The sequence below is a fragment of the Mobula hypostoma genome, chromosome 23 (assembly GCF_963921235.1).
Source record: "Mobula hypostoma chromosome 23, sMobHyp1.1, whole genome shotgun sequence".
Classification (NCBI taxonomy): Eukaryota; Metazoa; Chordata; class Chondrichthyes; order Myliobatiformes; family Myliobatidae; genus Mobula; species Mobula hypostoma.
This window is the reverse complement of record NC_086119.1, coordinates 39,857,385-39,878,160: the sequence shown is the minus strand read 5'-3', so window position 1 is coordinate 39,878,160 and position 20,776 is coordinate 39,857,385. Positions and strand designations below refer to the sequence as shown.

Below are 20,776 nucleotides of genomic sequence, written 5' to 3'. Positions count from 1 at the left end.
CGCAAGGTCCTCGGTGATGTGGATGCCAAGGGGTTTGAAGCTGTTTATCCTCTCAACCCCAGATCCATTGATGTCAATAGGGGTTAGCCCATCTCTATTCCTCCTGTAATCCACAACCAGCTCCTTTGTTTTTGCAACATTGAGGGAGAGGTTGTTTTCTTGACACCGCTGTGTCAGAGAGATGACTTCTTCCCTGTAGGCGACCTTGTTATTATTCGAGATAAGGCCAATCTATGTGTCATCAGCAAACTTAATTAGCAGATTGGAGCTGTGGGTGGCGATACAGTCATGGGTATACAGGGAGTAAAGGAGGGGACTCAGTACACAGCCCTGAGGGGCTCCTGCATTGAGAGTCAGAGGGTTGGAGGTGAGGGAGCCCACTCTTAAAACCTTGATGCCCCATCTCCTGCGGTGTCTCACTCAGCAACACTGGCCTGGAATCAGTCATTCACAAAGCCGCACCCCTGAGGCGCCATCTGTCAATCTGCGCCTGGAGAATGTCGGAAAACAGTCGGCCGGGGAGCTCCAGGAACAGGAACTCATACGCCATCTAAAAAAATAGATGCAGTTTGAGTGCCACTTACTGATCAGGATCTTGATAGAACCCCAACCACCTTGAAAAGGGGAACAAAGAGACATTAAAGAGACGAATTTAAGCTGCTTCTGCAGATGTGCTCAAAGAGTCAGCCACTTGGCGCCATCTTAACTCCTGATATATACTAGGTAAGAGGTGGATTGGTAAATACAACTGTGCAGAAGGCAGGAATACCAGGCTTCCCGGGATGCCTTGAACATTCTAGTATGATATGACATACCATCCAGGAGTTGAAAAGGTTGAGAAGAAATCTGGCTGTAGTTTGGCTTGATCTGGCAAATGCGTATGGTTCTGTTCCCCATGTCCTGATTGAGTTTGCGATGGAATTCCTATGGATTCCTGCTAAGGTGAGGAACTTTGTTATGCAGTACTACAAAGATTTCCAGATGAGGTTTTCCGCTCAGCAGTTTACAACTAGGTGGCAGAGCTTGGATGTTGGAATCCCAATGGGATGTGTGATTTCACCCATCCTTTTTGTGGGGTGTATAGGGTGTCAGGGAGGGGTAGCACCTCTGATGGGGGAACATGTCGCGTCCTTGTCAAGGCGGTTAGTCCACCTTTGGTCCCCACCTGGCACTCAGCTCTCACCTGTAGCTCCTCGTAGCTGTTTGCATGCGACAGCGGCCACACCCTGGGCAACGGCTTCGACAAGCCGGCTAAACCAGTTGAGGGTAGCCAACGGGTCTCAAACCCTCGGTGAGATAGCGAGTTGTCTATCCCAGCATGTGAAGACAGACTCCGGCGGATTAAGCGAACGAGACCAATAGAAGGTCAAGAAGGTGGCCTCTGAAAGCGTCGTGGAATGTGTAGAGCAGGACAAGACACAGAAGATGTCCTGGTCATCCACTGCGCCTAGTCCCATCTCCAGCCATCTCGACTCTGTCTTGCCACTGGATCCAGATGAGAATTGGGAAGAGAGAGTGAGGCTGACGCTGCGCAACTCTCCCTCACTTAAATCCAAATCATGCGGTAGTCTCGACACCATCATAATGGTGTCGAGGTCCTCATCGATGTCAACGATGGGCGAACACTTGTGTTAGCCATGGAGATCACTGTGAGGGCTGCAGAATCAGTGGGACCAGGTGTTGCACTTGATGGCGAGGGGAGTTCCAAAGAAGTAGTATTGTAAAGGCAGGATGCCACAACCATGGCTGACAAAGGAAGTCAAAGCTAACATAGAAGCCAAAAAGAGGGCTTATAATAGAGCAAAAATTACTGGGAAGTTAGAGGATTTGGAAACTTATAAAAACAAACAGAAGGCAACTTTAAAAAAAACTCATAAGGGAAAAGATTAAATATGAAGGTAAGCTATCCAGCAAATCTGTTAGAATTCTTTGAGAAATTAACAACCAGGATAGACGAATGATAATCAGTGGATGTTGTGTACTTGGATTTTCAGAAGGCCTTTGACAAGGTGCCGCACATGAGGCTGCTTAAGAAGATAAAAGCCCATGGAATTACAGGAAAGATACTAGCATGGATAGAGCATTGGCCAAATGGCAGGAGGCAAAGAGTGGGAATAAATAGAACCTTATTTGATTGGCTGCCATTGACTAGTTGTGTTCTGCGGGGGTCGGTGTTGGGACCACTTCTTTTTATGTCGCATGCCAGTGATTTGGATGATGGAATTGATGGCGTTCTGGCCAGGTTTGCAGATGGTACAAAGATAGGCGGAGGGATAGGTAGTGTTGAGGAAGCAGTCAGTTTGCAGAGGGACCTGGACAGATTGGCAGAATGGGCAAAGAAGTGGAGGATGGAATATAGCATAGGGAAGTGTATGGTCATGCACCTTGGTAGAAGGAATAAAAGCAGAGATTATTTTCTAAATGGAGAGAAAATTCAAAAATCAAGATGCAAAGGGACTTGGGAGACCTTGTGTAGGATTCTCTAGAGGTTAAGTTGCAGGCTGAGTCGGTGGTGAGGAAGGCAAATGCAATGTTAGTATTCATTTAAGAGGACTAGAAATCTAAATCTGGGCCGGCTCATGTGCTGTGATGTACTGATGACAAAAGACCTCTGAATGAATCCTGATGCAAGATTGTCAGGCAGGTTCTGTTTAAGCAGGTATTTCGATCGAGCGCTCTTTCAAACACTTTCTTTGACAATGTTACCTCTTTTAATGGGGAAATTGATTGGGGGAAAAGCACTAAAAGAAATGATAGTCAAGTAGACCAAAAATTGTTGTGCTAGCTGTCAGTTTTGGGCTGTGGAGGACAATGGTACCCAATTCTGGCTGGTAATGGAACAGAGAACATTACAGCACAGTATAGGCCCTATAACCCATGATTTTATACTGGCATTTTAACCTACTCCAAGATCTAACTTCCCTTTCACATAACTCTCCATTTTTCTTTCATCCATGTGCCTATCTAAGAGTCTATTAAATGTCCCTGCTATGCCACCTGTCCTCTTCTGGGTAACTGGGAAGGTATCTGGGCCCCTTACCTAAGAAAGGATGTGGTGACATTGAGGAGATTCCAGAGGAGGTTCACAAGGATGATCACACGAATGAAAGAGTTAAGGTATGAGGACTCTGGGCTACACTCGCTGGAGCTCAGAAGAATGAGGGGAGATCTCATTGAAACCTACTGAATATTGAAAGGCTTAGATAGAGTGGATGTGGAGAGGATGTTTACTATAGTGGGAGAGGCTAGAATCAGAGGGCACAGCTTCAGAATACAGGGACTTACCTTCAGGACACAGATGAGGAGGAATTTATTTGCTAGAGGGTGGTGAATCTGTGGAATTCATTGCCACAGATGGCTGTGGAGACCAAATTATTGGATATATTTAAAGCAGAGGTTGATAGGTAAGGGTGTCAACAGTTACAGAGAAAAGGCAGGAGTTAGGGGTTGAGAGAGGCACTAAATCCAATGTGATGGACTGGCAGAGCAGACTTGATGGGCTGAATGGCCTAATTCTGCTCCTTTGATTTATGGTCTTATTTGCCTGTACCACCACCAGAGCCACAGTGCAGTTCATTCATTTACCATTCTCTGCATATAAAAACCTACCTCTGACATCCCCGTTATACTTTCCTCCAATCACCTTTGTAATGGCCTGGTTTCCATCATGTGCAAAAGTCACAGGCACATATATATTAGTAGTGTATGTAGTGTGTGTGTGTGTGTGTGTGTATATGTAGTGTGTGTGTGTATGTGTGTGTGTGTATGTGTGTGTGTGTGTGTGTGTATATATATATATATATATATATATATATATATATAGCCTTTTGCACAGTACTGTAGTTATTTTATGTATTGCACTGTACTGCTGCCGCAAAAAATAAATATTACATTACATTTGTGAGCGATGATAAACTTGATTGGGATATGGGTCTCTGTTGTGGGCTGAGACAGGGAAAGGGGAATCATGTTTGATGAAGGGGATGGGAGAGGGAAGCACCAGTGACATTCTGTGTGTTGCTTTGGATTTCCAGCGCCTTCAGAATTTCTTGTGTTTTTGATCAATAAACCAATTGTTTAGAATCAAATGACCTTGCCTAGTGTCTCAGGGCTGGGTGTGTCTGCACCCGTACACCACCCCTACCCCGGCAGTGTCTGCCACCCATCCCACGGCGCTCCATCCTCACCATTCCCAACATCCTTTGCTACCGCCAGATTTACAGACTGGCTCTCCCCTCCACATTGACAAATGCAGTGATGTACAAAAGTCTTAGGCACTGTAGCTATACACACACCTAAGACTTTTTTACAGTACTGTATACAGCTGAGAATTACTTCTTGTTGAGGATAAAATATTCAAAATTAATATTTACTGTTGCACTTGGCAACAGAGGGCAGTGTTGCACTTGCAACATCGTAAACCATTCAGTGCAGTGCAGGAAATAATCAGGTTTTCCCAAAGTACCTCGCTTTGTGAGATGTTTTCTGGTGTGGTTTGTGTCTGTGTGTGCGCTCTTGTATAAACATTAATACATGATTTCATATCTGTGGTTGGCTTAACTTTGTGCACATAGTAATTACCATAATCTGTAAGTATGTGTTTACATATTTATAATGTATGAATTTGTGTGAAAATGAGATCTGTAAATTGAGGTCATGTGAAGGTCTTGTATCAGTAAATTTATTTTAAAGTTGCCTTTGTAGGTTTACTTTGGACAATATGTCTAGTCTTGAAAGAACAGCTAAAATTCTCCTAACAATTAAATGTTGTGAATACACACTTCCACCCAATTTTTGTATCCACATGCATGTTTATACTGTGAACCCAATAGCCAGTAGAGTCATAGGGAGTGCCTGTATATCAACAGTATAACTTTGACCCAGAGATTCAGTTTGCACCATTACTTCAAGTGCTCAATATGTAAAGCTCAAAGTAAATTTATTATGAAAATACACATATGTTAACATATACTACTGAGATTCATTTTCTTACAGGCATTTAAAGGAAAAAAGAAATGCAATAGGAGTTTATGAAAAACTCTAGATAAACAAAGATTGACAAGCCAATGTGTGGAAGAAACCAAACTGTGTGAATGCAAGTTAATGCTGAGAACGTGAGCTGTAAAGGGTCCTTGAAAGTGAGTCTGTAAGATGTAGAATCAGTTCAGAGTAGTAATGATTGAAGTTATCCATGCTGTTTCAGAAGACTGATAGATAGAGGGTCATAACTATTCTGTTCCTGGTGGTGTGCGGTCTAAGGCTTCTGTACCTCCTGTCCGATGGTCGTAGCCTGGATGATGGGAGTCTCTGATGGACACTGCTTTCTTGCTGCAGTACTCCATGTAAATATACCTATTAGTCTGTTGCCATATATGAATTTCTTCTTAATCAGCTCCTGCAAGTCAGGTTAGTTCATCCGTTATAATTCAACGCTAATAAATTTTGTTTGGAAGTAGACTTGACAATAATACAAACGAGAGAAAATCTGCAGATGCTGGGAATCCGAGCAACACACACACAATGCTGGAGGAACTCAGCAGGCCAGCCAGCATCTATGGAGAAGAGTGCAGTCGACGTTTCGGGTCACACACAGTCATTTCATAATCGTGTGTGATCTTGACAATGCAACCATCTTGAGCTCAGATGTGTGAGCCCTTCTGTTTCTGTGTGGGAAATGTTAATTGAACAAGTACACCCTGAGTCTGCAGTATTAGGTGCTTCAACCCGACTGAATCTGCAGATTGCGGTGGTACCTGGGAGCAAGCTGTCTGTCGGACAATTAAGATGGTTGACATTGTGATGTTTAGCCTCATAAAGGGAACTTTAAATATTTTAAGAGGTTACATTAAACTATGAATCTTTTTCTTGATTTCAGGTCTATCTTCACAGCATCTGTGCTTTGAATATGTCTTGATGTGAGCGAACCCGTTCGCACAATGCTTGTCTGTTATTTAGTGGTGACCCTGCAGACGTCAATGTACACATTTGCAACTTTGCTCTCTACATCCATTGACTGAAAGTCAGTTTCTGTCTCCGCAGATGCTGTCTGATCTGTATCACATTTCCACATCTTCTGTTCTGTGTTCTTCAAAGCCTTTTTTCATGGATTGACTGATTTGCTGTTTCTTCGAAGAGTCCTGTAATAATCACCCCCCCCCCAAGTAGTTCAGTGTATTCTATGAATGTAAGTCAATGTTCAAATTTGTTATCGAAGTACACTATATACACACAACATAAACAACCTCGCAATTCATCTTGTAAGCACCCATCTCCCATCTCCACTTTGACAATGCAAGGGTTAGGGGACCCAGATGAACTCAAGAAACTGCAGATACTGGAATCTTGAACATAAAACATCTCAGCATCTTTGGAGCAAAAAGGTGCAAATTGATACTTTGGATCAAAATCCTGCATCAGGACGGAAGCTCTCTACAATAGAGCAGTATCAGAGCAGAGGAAGAGAGACTAGTAGGTGATGGATGGAGCCAGAGGGGAGGATAGGATGGGCAGGTGGGGCATTTACCTTAACCTCAGTGTCCTCCCATACACGTGCTCCTGTCCTCCCAGTTTCCTTCTCCCTTTGTTCACATTTCCCATCCACTTCCCCTCCTGGTTCCATCTGCTCATCATCCCCACCTAGCAGCCTCTATTTCCTACAGTACCTATCTACCACCCCTCCCCACACATACACCTTGCTGTACTTCAATATACTCGCAAACTTCTCCCCAAGTCCTGATGTAGGTGTCAACCCAAAATGACAACTTAGACCTTTCGCTTCCACAGATGCTGACTGACCCACTGAGTTCTTCCGGAACAAGTGTTGTTTTTAAAATCCTGGATGGAGTACCGTGCACCATGTAAACTATTAAATAAAATCGCTGTACTTTATATAAAATGGAGTTGTGGGATAGAGATGGAACATACCGGAAGCTATGTCCTACTGGACAAAGTTTATTAACTACATCAGTTATTGTTTCAAGGCACTACATGTTTAACTGTCTTCAGGTCTTGAACTGATTATTTTATGAGTGACTATAAATCACCAACTGCAAGAACATAAGGAAGCATCAGACTGATTTCATTTAGGGCTGGTTTGCTGCATGGTGTGCTAGAGTTGACAAAGGTGAGGTACTTAATGGCTTCAAAAGCTGGCATTTCAGGTCGAGACCAGTAGCCATAAATCTGAAGAAGTATATTTTTAAAAAAACTTATTCTTGATCTTTGGTGAGGAGGGTTGTTTGCTCCTCCAGCAATGAAATTTGTGGATAGTAATCCTGCTCTCCCAGGATGAACAGAGCAGGTAGTGCTGCTGTCTTCAGGTTCCTGTGGCGGGGTTTTGATCCCGACATCTGGTGCTTTCAGCATGGAGATTGCCTTTTCTTCCTGGGATCGTGTGGATTTCCTACTACATGCTGGTTGGCTACTGTAGGAGGTCGAAGGCTTGGAGGGTAGTGATGGGCATCCGAAGGAGAAGCGAGGCAGTAAGATTTATGAAATTGCTTTGGGGGCCAGAATAGAGTTGATGGGCTGAATAACCTTCTGTGTCATAAGGGAAAGATGAAAATATAATGGAGTCGAGTTCTACTCCACAGAAACAAGCTCTTTGGCTTAAATCATCTTCTGGATCTGACTTACCTGAACCAAACTGAGTGCTTCATAAATCAGCTGCAACAAAAAGCAAACCTGACCAGCCCGGTGTTTTGAATAGCTGTATTTATTCAAATTGTAGCAACTTACCAGACAGCAGTCCAACTGAATTGAAAAACACAAGTACCTAAACATAAGAAGCTAATAACGGGTTCATGCTTGGTTGTTAAAATATCTACCAATCAACAACCATTTCATTCAGAGAACCTTTAGAAGCAGCAGACTTTAGTTTGGAGGTTTTTTTTCTCATCCTTGATTTTTTTTCTGCCATTCTTACACAATTAGTGTGTGCTGGAGTATTGTCCTCCAGGCCATGGCTGCTCTCCGTCATTCAACCCAGATGCCATTGTTTATGGGTACCGGGGGGGGGGGGGGGTGTAGACTGGAGTTTGAAATAACACATGTAAGCCTGGCTGACTTCCTGTTCCTCCCTCAAAGTACCTAGCAGCAGACAGCAATGCAACCTTGGCTCAATTCGCCTGATCCAAGAACGCCAAGGTCCATTTTAGGACTCCCTCGTCTAACTGAGAGTTTAAAGCATGATAGAGGCCCGGGCCCAAACCTTTATGTGCACAAATCAGAGCAGGAAATCCAACTCGCCCACTGAGCAATGAATTGTTCCAATGCCATCAATTACTTTTCTTCAAAAGGAGCACTGTTTCTCTGAGCCTGGTCCTAGGAGAGTCTAATTGAAGGACCTGATTGCAACCCTTGTAAGGTTTGTGTTCATTTTATAATAATAACACATTTAAGTATTCAAAATATATTAAATAAGAATTCATAAGTGACTTTTATAGTGCATATTTTAAATATCTCAGAAAATAGAAATCTGTTCAATAGAAGTATTAAATTGTTTGCTACCTCATTCAATGTCCCTGAATGGCTTCCAATATTAATTGATAAAGGTCAGTGACCTGTTTGTCTCTCTAGCGATGTTGGCTGACTTGCTGTATATCTGTTTTTCTTTCAAATATTGATGGTGCTTTGTCAAATTTCCAGTAAGGTTAGCTTTCATTTAAAATGTTTTGCTCCTTATTTCAGTGCCCTCTCCCATTTCTTTCTTTTCATTCCCACTAGAGCTCAGTGTTTTAGACCTTCTAGTTAAGTCATCTTCCAGCAAACTCTAAAAGTTGCAAGGATGAGATTCTTGACATTACTAGTGCCTCAGGACTAATCTGAAGTTTAAAAGCTGTCAATAGAAACCTTGTGCTATCAAAATGTCGTGGAAATCTCTGCTGGGTTCTATCCATGACCACAGATGTTCAGACTGATGCAGTTTTATAAGTCTAACCACATTAGAAACCCTATGACGATAACAGCAGTAAAATCCATTATTTTACCATCAGAATAGAGCATAGCTATTAAAGTCTGTGGAAAGAAAGACCAAGCCTGCTTTAAACAAAGCTAAATGGGATAATTAAAGCATGTTGAAAATGCCTCAAATTTAGCACAACATCCAACATTTATTGCAGTTATTAACCTAGGTTCATTTCCTACTGTTTTAAGTGCTTTAAATTAGTGGGACTAATAAATTAAATGCATTTCTTCCCGGTGACAGGTGAGATGTTGAATATTAAAGTTAAGTATTTGGATAGGCAGATCTCCAAGCCTACAGCTTTGTCTGTAGGAACTGTCTCCCTGCCTGAGACAGGGGTGAACCCTGTAAACATCTCAAATCCCTGAAGTAAGCTGTCAGCTCCTTGTGCTACAATCCTTCGGGATTCTGCCCATGCATTTGCTGCTGAATCTTCTGCAACATCTCTTGCATTCGCCGCAGCTGCAATACAAGAGAGACAACAAAGCCGTGGTCATTTTACAAGGAAGACGAGGCCTTCATCTCACCACGAGGACAATGGTGGGTGTGTTTCTGGTCATGCACAGCTCTCACCTGTGTTATCCAACTAGCCACACAGGACATTATGGCCATGATTGACCCTGCCCTGATTGGGAGACCCGACACATACATTGACCAAGATACAGTATTATAAGGAGACAGTGGTAAATTCATGCCCTACATTCGGTAGGTTTCAATGAGATCCCCACGCATTCTTCAAAATGCCAGTGAGTACAGGCCCAAAGCTGTACTCACTGTCATATGATAACCCCTTCATTCCCGGAACCATCCCTGTGAACCTCCTCTGGACTCTCTCCAATGACAACACATCCTTTCTGAGATATGGGGCCCAAAACTGTTGACAATACTCCAAGTGCAGCCTGACTAGTGTCTTATTAAGGCTCAGTATTATTCCTTGTTTTTATATTCTATTCCCCTTGAAGTAAATGCCAACATTGCATCTGCCTTTTTTTTAAAACCACAGAGTCAATCTGTAAATTAACCTTTTGGCAGTCTTGCATCTCTGATGTTTGAACCTTTCCCCCATTTAGGTAACAGTCTGCACCATTGTTCCCTTACCAAAATGTATTATCGTACATTTCCCAACACTATATTCCATCTGCCACTTTTTTGCCCATTCTTCCAATTTGACGAAGTACTGCTGCAATCCCATTACTTTATCAGCACTACCTACCCCTCCACCTGTCTTCATATCATTGACAAACTTTGCCACTAAGCCATCAATTTCACTATCCAAATCATTGAAAAACAATGTGAAAAGTAGCAGTCCCAATACTGACCCCCGAGGAACACCACTAGTCACTGGTAGCCCACCAGAAAAGGCCCCATTTATTCCTACTCACTGCCAGCCATTCCTCTATCCGTGCCAGTGTCTTTCCTGTAACAGCAGATTTTATCTTGTTAAGCAGCTTTGTGTGTGGCACCTTATCAAATGCCTTCTAAAAATTCAAGTAAACGACATCCACTGCCTCTCCTTTGTCCACCCTGCTTGTTACTTCCTCGAAGAACTCTAACAGATTGGTCAGGCAAGATTTCCCTTTACAGAAATCATGCTGACTTTGACTTATTTTATCATTAGTCTCCAAGTACCACAAAACCTCATCCTTAATAATAGACTCCAACAATTTCACAAGTACTGAGGTTAGGTGAACTGGCCTATAGTTTCCTTTCTTGTGCCTTCCTCCCTTCTTAAAGAGTGGAGTGACATTTGCAATCTTCCAGTCCTCCAGCACCATGTCAGAATCAAGTGATTCTTGAAAGATCATGAACAATGCATCCGTTATCTCTTCAGCAACCTCTCTCAATACTCTAGGATGTAGTCCATCTCGTCCAGGTGACTTATCCACCTTAAGACCTTTGAATTTGCCTAGCACTTTTTCCTTTGTAGTAGCAATGGCTCTCCCTCCTGGTCCCTGACACTCACGGACCTCTGGCACACAGCTAGTGTCTTCCACAGTGAAGACAGATGCAAAGTACCCATTAAGTTCATCTGCCATTTCTTTATCCCCCATTACTACCTCACCAGCTTCATTTTCCAGTGGTCCAATATCAACTCCTACCTCCCTTTCACTTTTTATAGAACTGAGAAAACTTTTAGAATCCTGCTTTATATTATTGGCTAGTTTGCCCTCATATTTCATCTTTTCCCTTATAGCTTCTTAGTTGCTTTTGTTGAATTTTAAAATCTTCCCAATCATCTAATTTCCACTCACTTTTTCTACCTTATATGCCCTTTCCTTGGCTTTTATGCAGTCCTTAACTTCCCTTTTCAGCCACAGTTGCCCAGTTCTGCCATTTGAGAACAACTACTTAGAAACATAGGAAACCTACAGCATAATACAGGCCCTTCAGCCCACAAAGTTGTGCCGAACATGTCCCTACCTTAGAAATTACTAGGGTTACCCATAGCCCTCTATTTTACTTCTGTGGGTCATACCTATCCTGCGCCTTGTGAACTATTTCTGGAAACGTTGGCCATCTCTCCTCTGCTGTCATCCCCACCAGTATCCTCCTCCAATCCACCTGGGCAAGCTTCTCTCTCATGCCTCTGTAATTTCCTTGCGATACTGATATGTGACTTGTGCTTCTCCCTCTCAAATTACAGATTGAATTCAATCATATTATGATCACTGCCTCCTAAGGGTTCCTTTACGTTAAGCTTCCTAATAAGTTCTAGGTTATTACACAACACCCAATCTGAGATAGCCTTTCCCTAGTAGGCTTAAGCACAAGTTGCTCTAAAAAGCCATCTCATAGGCATTCAACAAATTCTCTCTCTTGTGATCCAACACCAACCTGATTTTTGCCAATCCCCTCTCATACTGAAATCCTCCATTACCCAAGGGTCATTACCCTTATTACATAACTTTTTCCAGCTCCCTTTGCAAACTCAACCCCACATCTTAGCTACTATTTCGAGGCCTGAATATGATTCCCATAATGGTTTTTTATCCTTGCAGTTTCCTAACTCCACCCACAAAAATCCAACATTCTCTGACCCTATGTCATCCCTTTCTAAAGATGCAATTCCATTTCTTACCAACAGAGCCACACCACTGCCTATGCCTTCCTGCCTGTCTGTCCTTTTGATACAAAATATATCCTTTGATGTTAAGCTCCCAACTATGGCCTTCTTTCAGCTACGACTCAGTGATGCCCACAACGTCATACCGACCAATCTCTAATTGTGCCATGAGTTCGTTCACCTTATTCCGAAGGCTACGTGAATTTAAATACAGCGCCTTCTGTCCTGCATTCATCACCCTTTTGAATTTTGCCTCTGTGGTACAATTTAACTCTTTGCTCTGTCTGTATTTGTACCCAATCCTTCCTTACATTCATGTTATATCCATCATCTGCTGGCTCATCCTCAGCTCTATCATACTGATTCTCATTCCCCTGCCGTATCAGGCTACATCCACACTAGACTGGATAATTTTGAAAATGGCGGTTTTGCGTAAAAACGATAGGCGTCCACACCAGGCATTTTTGAAAATACCTCCGTCCACATTAAAATGGGTATTTGGGTGAATCTCTTCCTACTGGGCATGTGCAGGACACATCTACAGAAAACAAGCGAAGAGGAAATGGTATACTATTTCCGTTTTCGCGGCGGCGTTGTGCTATTTCTGTTGGTCAAAAACTGGAGTACCTACAACAACAGCGAAAGAAAGTTTTCAATGATGTCTTCGAGGAATACAAAGAGAACCTCCGCTGGAAAAAGCAGACTGGACTTCTTCGTTTGGACAGATGATGAAGTTGAGCTGCTTCTGTGAGTTAGAAACGACTACAAAGTCAGCAAAGCAGTGGAGGACGTGGACTGGGAGTCGTGCCAAACCAAATACAAAGACATCCTCGACTGCTATAAAGAACAGGTTGCGTTCAAGAGAACAATGAAATGCCGTGCTGCTGCCATCATCTGTACCGGCACATCGTGACGGCGTTTTTAAAAAGCTCCGGTTACCCCGTACACACTACACCGCCCAACCGGCATTTTCAGATTTACACACTCTGGTGAGCGTTTTAGAAAAGCTCCATTTTTGGGGGAGGAAAATGCTGTTTCAGTATGGACGGAAGGTCAAAACGAAGAGAAAAAGCTTCGGTTACGGATTTATCGGGTCTAATGTGGATGTAGCCTTAGTTTAAACCATCCCAACAGCTCTAGTAAATCCACCCACAAGAATATTGGTCCCCCTTGGATTCAAGTGTAACCCGTCACTTTTGTACAGGTCACACCTGCCCCAGAAGAGGTCCCAATTATCCAGAAATCAGCCGCGCATTTATCTGCCACCTCATTCTATTCCTATCCTCACTGTCGTGTGGCACAGGCAGTAATCCTTGAGGTCCTGCTTCTCAGCTTTTTTCAGGACCTCCTTCATTTTTCTATCTATGCCGTTGAGATCAATCTGTACCGTGACTTCTGGCTGCTCACCCTCCCTTTTCAAGCTATTGTGGACATGCTCAGAAACATTGTGGACCTTGGCACCTGGGAGGCAAAGTATCATCCGTGTTTCCTTTTCACATCCACAGAATCGCCTATCTGTCCCCCTGACTATAGAGTCCCCTATTACTGCTGCCATCCTCTCGTTCCCTACCCTTCTGAGTCACAGGGCCAGACTCTGTGCCAGAGGCACGGCTGCTGTTGCTTCCCCTAGGTAGGCTTCCCCCCCACCAACGGTACTCAAAATGGAGTACTTATTATTCAGTGGGCCAGCTACAGGGGTGCTCTCCACTATCTGATGTTCTCCTTTCCCTCTCCTGACAGTCACCTATTTATCTGTCTCCTGTAGCCTTGGTGTGACTACCTCCATATGTAGCTCCTGTCTATCACTGCTTCACTTTCCCTGCATGTGTGTGCAATTCACATATTTATACATATAACCTATAACAAATTATTTCAACAGACAAGAATTGTTAATCAATATTTATATATAAGAAGATGACTCAATCATTACCTAAATATTAATTATAAACAAGCACCATGTGCACTACCCAAAGGACATTCATCATCTCACCACTACCAATGTGGCAGAGACTTTGAGACTGATTTGGAAGAAGATGGAGTGACAACATTACAATAACTGAATTGCATTAACTATAAACAACTGGTGGCAACACCACCCCTGCCTTCTTTCCTACTGAGAGATGATGCTGGTATTAGTTTCACTAGTGCTGAACTCTTAATGAGGAGTGAAGAAGCCCTTGGAATTTGTCCTGCCATCTTAAATAATTCTGATGCAGACAGATAAAATGGGACCACAGTGGGGTTGAAGGACTGTTTGGAAGTCTTCCCTGATTTCTGCAGCGATTCCGCCCTTAAAATCTCCCACTGAATGTCTTGGAGAGTTAGAGTGAGCCAAGTACAAGATTGGCCTGCAGGCTTCTCTCATTCTAATGAACACAGACTAATGAACTTTTCAATACAAAGCTATATTTCCTTGAAGAACCTAAAATGTCTTAATGCAAACATTCACTTGAAGGGTTGCTTACAATATACACATTTTTTTTCTTACCTCCTCATCCTTCTCCCGGATTATTTTCTCTGTCTCATTGTCCGTCAGACCTGATACAATGGGAATTGGGAAATCTGTGCCACTCTCCCTTGTAAGTTTGCTGAAAGAAATTGTAGGGTCATTTGAGTGTCTGCCTCTCACACACCATGTTAAAGCCATAACCAGAACTTGTTTTTAATCAACCTTCAGTAAAGAACACAAACAACAAAAACTTGTCCATCTGGGTGACAATTATTTGCTTTTGGAATATTACTACTGCAGAATTCCCACCATCGATACAGGATGGATTGGCAGTAAGCAAGTTTATGCATCAGTCCTGCAGTGAACAGGGATGTAACACTTATAACCCACTGCTCCCATGTCCAAGGTAGACTGTTATTTCTGTTCTTGGTTCCTTCAGCCAGCCAGGATACATTCCACCTGAATATGGAGATTTTTTGATCTGAATCATCTTTGATACAAACTCTTTTTTTCTCACTGATCCTATTTCTCTCCCATGTCTTCAATCACTGAGATTAGCAGCATCTTAGGGGGCCCTGTCCGAGCCTTTTCTTCTACCACCACAATATTTCCTGCTGCTCTGATTGGTCTGACATTCTTTTAATTATCTTTTTACCTTCTGGATATAATGCAACTTAAAAGTTCCTCATATGAAACTTGCTGATCTTTATTCGTACAGTCACTTTGCCTCTCTTCCTAATAGAATCCCTATTTGTGTTCTTTCCACTCAGTTTGGAATTTCTGTTTATGTAGAACCTGATAATTTAATAAACACTCAGTGCACACTTCATTAGGGTAACTCCTGTATGTAATGGATTGTATGCATTTCGAGATGATCTTCTGCACACCTCTGTTGTAATGTGTGGTTATTTGAGTTAGTGTTGCCTTCCTGTCAGTTTGAATCAGTCTGGCCATTCTTTGACCTTTCTTATTAACAAGGTGCTTTTGCCCACAGAACCACAGAAGTTTTTGTTTTTGTACCTTTTTCTGTGAACGCTGGAGACTTGTGCGTGAAGATCCCAGGAGTTTGGCAGTTTCTAAGATACTCAAACCACCCCGAATTGCACTGACAATCATTCCACGATCAAAGTCACTTAGATCATATTTCTTCCCCATCCAGATGCTTGGTCTGAACAACTGAACCTCTTGACCATGTCTGCATGCTTTTATGTATTGAGTTGTTGCCACACGATCGGCTGATTAGATATTTTCATTAATGAGCAGATGTACCTAATAACGTGGCCACTAAGTGCATGTTCTGATGGAAGGTCTGACATGTTAACTGTACCTTCCTCCACACATGGGGTCGGAGCTGCTGTGTAATCCCAGCAATCTCTGTTCTTCTTTCAGCGTTCTAACATCTGCAGTCTTTTGTTTTTAGATGTTCAACTTCATTTTAATTTCAGTTATCCCGAAAACTGTAGCTTTAAGTGTCATTCATTTCTCCAGTAGGTATGGTATTGTTTGTACTTAAACTCTATTTGAAATCTGACCTCACTTAACCGTACAATTTAATTTCAATTCACCAGGGTCAGATCCTTTTACAGCTGTCCAAATTTAGAAACACAGAAAATGGTATTAGATTAGATTATTAGATTATGAGGACACGCAGTCCTCTTTTATTGTCATTTAGTAATACATGCATTAAGAAATGATACAATATTTCTCCAGAATGATATCACAGAAACACAAGACAAACCAACTGAAAAACTGACAAAAATCACATAATTATAACATAGTTACAACAGTGCAAAGCAATACCGTAATTTGATGAAGAACAGACTATGGGCACAGTAAAAAAAAGTCTTAAAGTCTCTCACAAGTCCCATCATCTCACACAGATGGTAGAAGGAAGAAAAAAAACTCTTCCTGCCATGAGCTTCCAGCGCCGCAAACTTGCCGATGCAGCATCCTGGAAGCACCTGACCACAGCCGCCTCTTGAGTCCGTCCGAAAACTCCGAGCCTCCGACATTGAGCACAATCTCTGCCAAGTGCTTCGACCCCGGCCCCGGCAACAGGCAATAGGCAAAGACGAGTATTTGGGGCCTATCCCTCCGGAGATTCTCAATCGCACAGTAGCAGCGGCAGCGAAGCGGGCATTTCAGAAGTTTCTCCAGGTGTTCCTCCGTGCTTCTCATGGCTGTCTCCAGCAAATCAGGATTGTGCACGGCATCCTAGTTAACACATACGATATCATTCGGAACGGCCGCACGCACTGCGTCGCGCCATCTTCTCCTCCCTCCGATATTGGTATTGGTTTATTTTTGTCACATATATTGGGGTACAATGAAAAGCTTTTGGTTTGCATGCCATCCAGACAGATGAAGCCATACATAATTACGTTGAAGTATACATAAAAAAAAACAATGCAGAATATTGTATTGCAGTTGCAGCAGAAGGGTATTGCAGGTAAACAAATAAAGTGCAAGGGCCATAAAGTAGATCTAAAGATAAAATACTCAGGGGACCTATGACAGGTCCTCACAAGAGTCTGATAACAGTAGGATGGAACTGCCCTCGAGTCTGGTGGTTTGTCATCTCAAGCCTGACAGGAAAGGGGAGATGGGAGAAATAATGGAAATAGAAACAGGAGGTCGTCATTTGGCCCTTTGGGCGTGCTCCACCATTCTGCATGGTCATATTATTTCATGTTTTGAATGATCCTGATTTTTTTTTCATTGCTACTCTAAACTTAATATTGTGGTTAGTTTCTTAAAACGAGCAAAGTTCCACCTGGTTCTTTTCCCAGGACTGCATCCATTTGGTTATGAGTTGGGTTGTTGTTATGGAGATGAAACTCTAGAACAACAACCCTTCTACTTGTACTCCCTGCGGCTGAAGAGCGCAGCACCAGGGCTGAGGGCCAGGGTAGGTGGAGGAGTGGTTAGAGGACGGCTTCGAGTCAGTGGACTGGACTGTATCCAGGGATTCATCTTTGAGTCTGAGTGAATACATCACAGTTGTCACTGACTTTATTAAAATGTGTGTGGATGAGTGTGTGCCTACGAGAACAAACTGTGCATACCCTTATCAGAATCTGTGAATGAACCAGGAGGTTCGTAGTCTGCTGAGGCCTAGATCTGTGGCATTCAAGTCTCGTGATCCAGGACTACACAAGAAGGCCAGAATGGAGGGTTATCTCAAGAGCAAAGGAACAATTTTGATTGCGTTTAGAGGCAGTATCAGATGCACATCAACTCTCGGCAGGGTCTGCAGGCCATTACTATCCACAAAGCGAAACCCAACATGATGAACGGCAGTGATGATTCACTCCCAGGTGAATTCAACGCCTTTTATGCTCACTTTGAAAGGGAAAATAAAACTGCAGCTATGGGAGTCCCTGCAGCATCCAGTGACTGTGATCTCCATCTCGGAGGCTGATGTCAGAACGTCTTTCAAGACGGTGAGCCCTTGCAATGCGACAGGTCTGGTAGGGCTCTGAAACCTGTGCCAACCAACTACGGGGTGTGTTTAGACATTTTCAATCTCTCATTGCTACAGTCGGAAGTTCCCACCTGCTTCAGAAGGGCAACAATCATACCAGTGCCCAAGAAGAGCAGGATGAGCTGCTTTAACAACCATCATTCGGTAGCACTTACATCTATGTGATGAAGTGCTTCGAGAGGTTGGTTATGGCTAGAATCAACATCTGCCTTAGCAAGCAGCTGGACTTACTGCAATTTACCTATCGCCAAAATAGCCACAGTGGATGCGATCTTGTTGGCTCCTCACGTGGCCTTGGATCAGCTGGACAAAACTAATACTTACATTAGGCTATTATTGACTACAGCTCAGTGTTTAACACTATCATTCCTACAGTGTTGATCAAAAAAACCTCCAAAACCTAGGCCTCTGTACCACCTTCTGCGACTGGATCCTCGACTTCCTCACCGGAAGACCACACTCTGTGCAGATCAGAAATAATACCTCCACCTCACTGATAATTAACACTGGCACACCTCAAGGATGTGTGCTTAGCCCACTACTCTGATCTCTCTACACCCATGACTGAGTGGTTAGGCACAGCCCAAATGCCATCTATAAATTTGCTGCTGACACAACTATTGTTGGCAGAATTTCAGATGGTAATGAGAAGGTGTACAGGAGCGAGATAAATCAGCTGGTTAAGTGGTGTCACAGCAACAACCTTGCACCCAACATCAGTAAGACCAAAAAAATGACTGTGGACTTCAGAAAAGGTAAAATGAGGGAACACACACCAGTCCTCATCAAGGGATCAGAAATGGAAAGGGTGATCAATTTCAGGTTCCTGGGCATCAGCATCTCGGAGGATCTATCCTGGCCCTGACATACTGATGCAGTTACAAAGAAGGCATGGCAGTGACTATACTTCATTAGAAATTTGAGGAGATTTGGTATGTCACCAAAGACGCTTGCAAATTTCTACAGATGTATGTGAAGAGCATTCTAACTGGCTGCATCACTCTCTGGTATGGGGGTGGGGGGGCATTGCACAAAGTCAAAATAAGCTGCAGAAAGCTGTAAACTCCGTCAGTCCCATCATAAGCAGCATTCAGGACATCTTCAAGGCGCAATGCCTCCAGAAGGCAGCATCCATTGTTAAGGGACCCCATCACCCAGCACATACCCACTTCTCATTGCTACCATCGGTAGGAGGTACAGGAGCCTGAAGGCGCACACACAATGATTCAGGGATAGATTTTTCCCCTCTGCCATCAGATTTTTGAATGGACTTTGAACCCAGGAGCACCACCTCACTAGATTTGCTCCTGGTGATTTTCTCCTTTTGCACTATTAATTTAACCTTTTAAATTTACAGTTTTATTATGTATTGCAATGCACTGCAGCCATATATCAACAAATTTCATGACATATACCAATGATTTTAAACCTGATTCTGAAAGTAACTATTGCAAAATATGGTGACGTGTCTGCTTGCAGCTATCTCCTCTATCCCATTGGAGACAATCTAAAACTACACTTGTTATCACACATTGTGATGGTGTAAATTAAGTAAACGGTGAGAAAACCAAATGATGCAGACACAGATTTCAAAGAAGAATGCAGAACATTACGGCTTTAATAATGAAGTGCTACACCTTAGGATGTTAGCATATACAAAATGACTTGTATACGGGTGGAGTTTAGAAACGGAAGGGGGAAAAAGTGTGCAAGGAAGCATAAGTGAGAAGGGAAAGCAGGTGGGACTCCGGGGCAGCTAGGCAAGTGGAGCGCTAGCTCGGGCATCTGAGTGGGTGACGCAACAGTGTGGGAAGAGCTGGAGCACCAGTCTCAGGAGTAAGGTTTCCCTTTTAAAGTGAGATTGAATTTACAAATGGTCTTTTTTTATCTTGTGCTTCTTGGTGTTACAGAAAGTTGCTATATGGACTGATTTCTAGCAATTTCAATATGGAATGTCAACTGCCCTCCCAAAAACGGTGGGGTGGGGTGTTGATTGTCCTCTTCTGTAGAGCTTGAATAATACCACACAGACAGACATGTTGGCCTTGGAGAAGGTGTGAGTGAAATTTGCTGAAATGATGCTGGACTAAAGGGTTAAGGTACGAGGACAGGATTCGTGCACTTGGGTTGTACATTTATAATTTGCCTTTGTAACTTCAGAGTATCTCAATGGACAGGATACACAACAAGATACATCTGAAAAGTGCTAGTCCAGTCACACACAAAGGTCTCAGATTATGAACATTATGAGATAAATTACTTCAGTGACCTTCATTCTGGAAGTTAATTTGGGATATCTGTTCTCCAGTCCAGCCCAACTACTGGGGTTCTCTCCTTTGACCTCCAACTCTATGCCTTCTTTTCTCTCCTTTCAGGTTATCTGTACATTTGTGTCTAAGCAATTGATGTTCCACACTAATTATCATGTTTTAAAATTATGTTGGATATTTTATATTTACATCAGAGGAAGACATAACCTTGCCTTAAAGCCTAATCTGGAAATGCGCCACCTAGTGGTACTTTTCTTAAAGACCCACATCAGAACATCAAAGTAGTTATATATTTAGGTCTTAGCAATAAACTTGAGCTGACAACTTCTAACTCACCGGCAGGTGTGCTAACACTGAGCTGCAGGCAACAATATCATGGTCAGGGGATGAACATTTGGAGGTTTTTAAAACTGATAAGAAGCCATCTCCTAGCCTTCCAGAACACAATCTCAAAATCATCACAAGGCTCTTCAAGAGTGCACCAGGCAAGACTATTAAAGGGGGAGTAGGCATGACCATCTCTATTCTCCAAATGCTAGGAGTGCTG

At 42.9% G+C, this 20,776-nt stretch overlaps 1 protein-coding gene across 4 annotated transcripts in view; it reads right to left on the bottom strand.

Moving 5' to 3' along the window:
• Positions 1–7,723: 7,723 nt before the first annotated feature.
• Positions 7,724–20,776, bottom strand: part of LOC134337005 (septin-4-like) — a 106,158-nt gene continuing 93,105 nt past the window's right edge. For all 4 annotated transcript variants that reach the window (XM_063031748.1, XM_063031747.1, XM_063031745.1 and 1 more), the window contains 2 exons: positions 14,515–14,614; positions 7,724–9,424 (listed from right to left, as the gene is read on the bottom strand). In XM_063031748.1, coding sequence (XP_062887818.1) covers positions 9,353–9,424; positions 14,515–14,614 — 172 coding nt within the window. In that variant the 3' untranslated portion in view covers positions 7,724–9,352. The remainder of the gene's footprint in view (positions 9,425–14,514; positions 14,615–20,776) is intronic.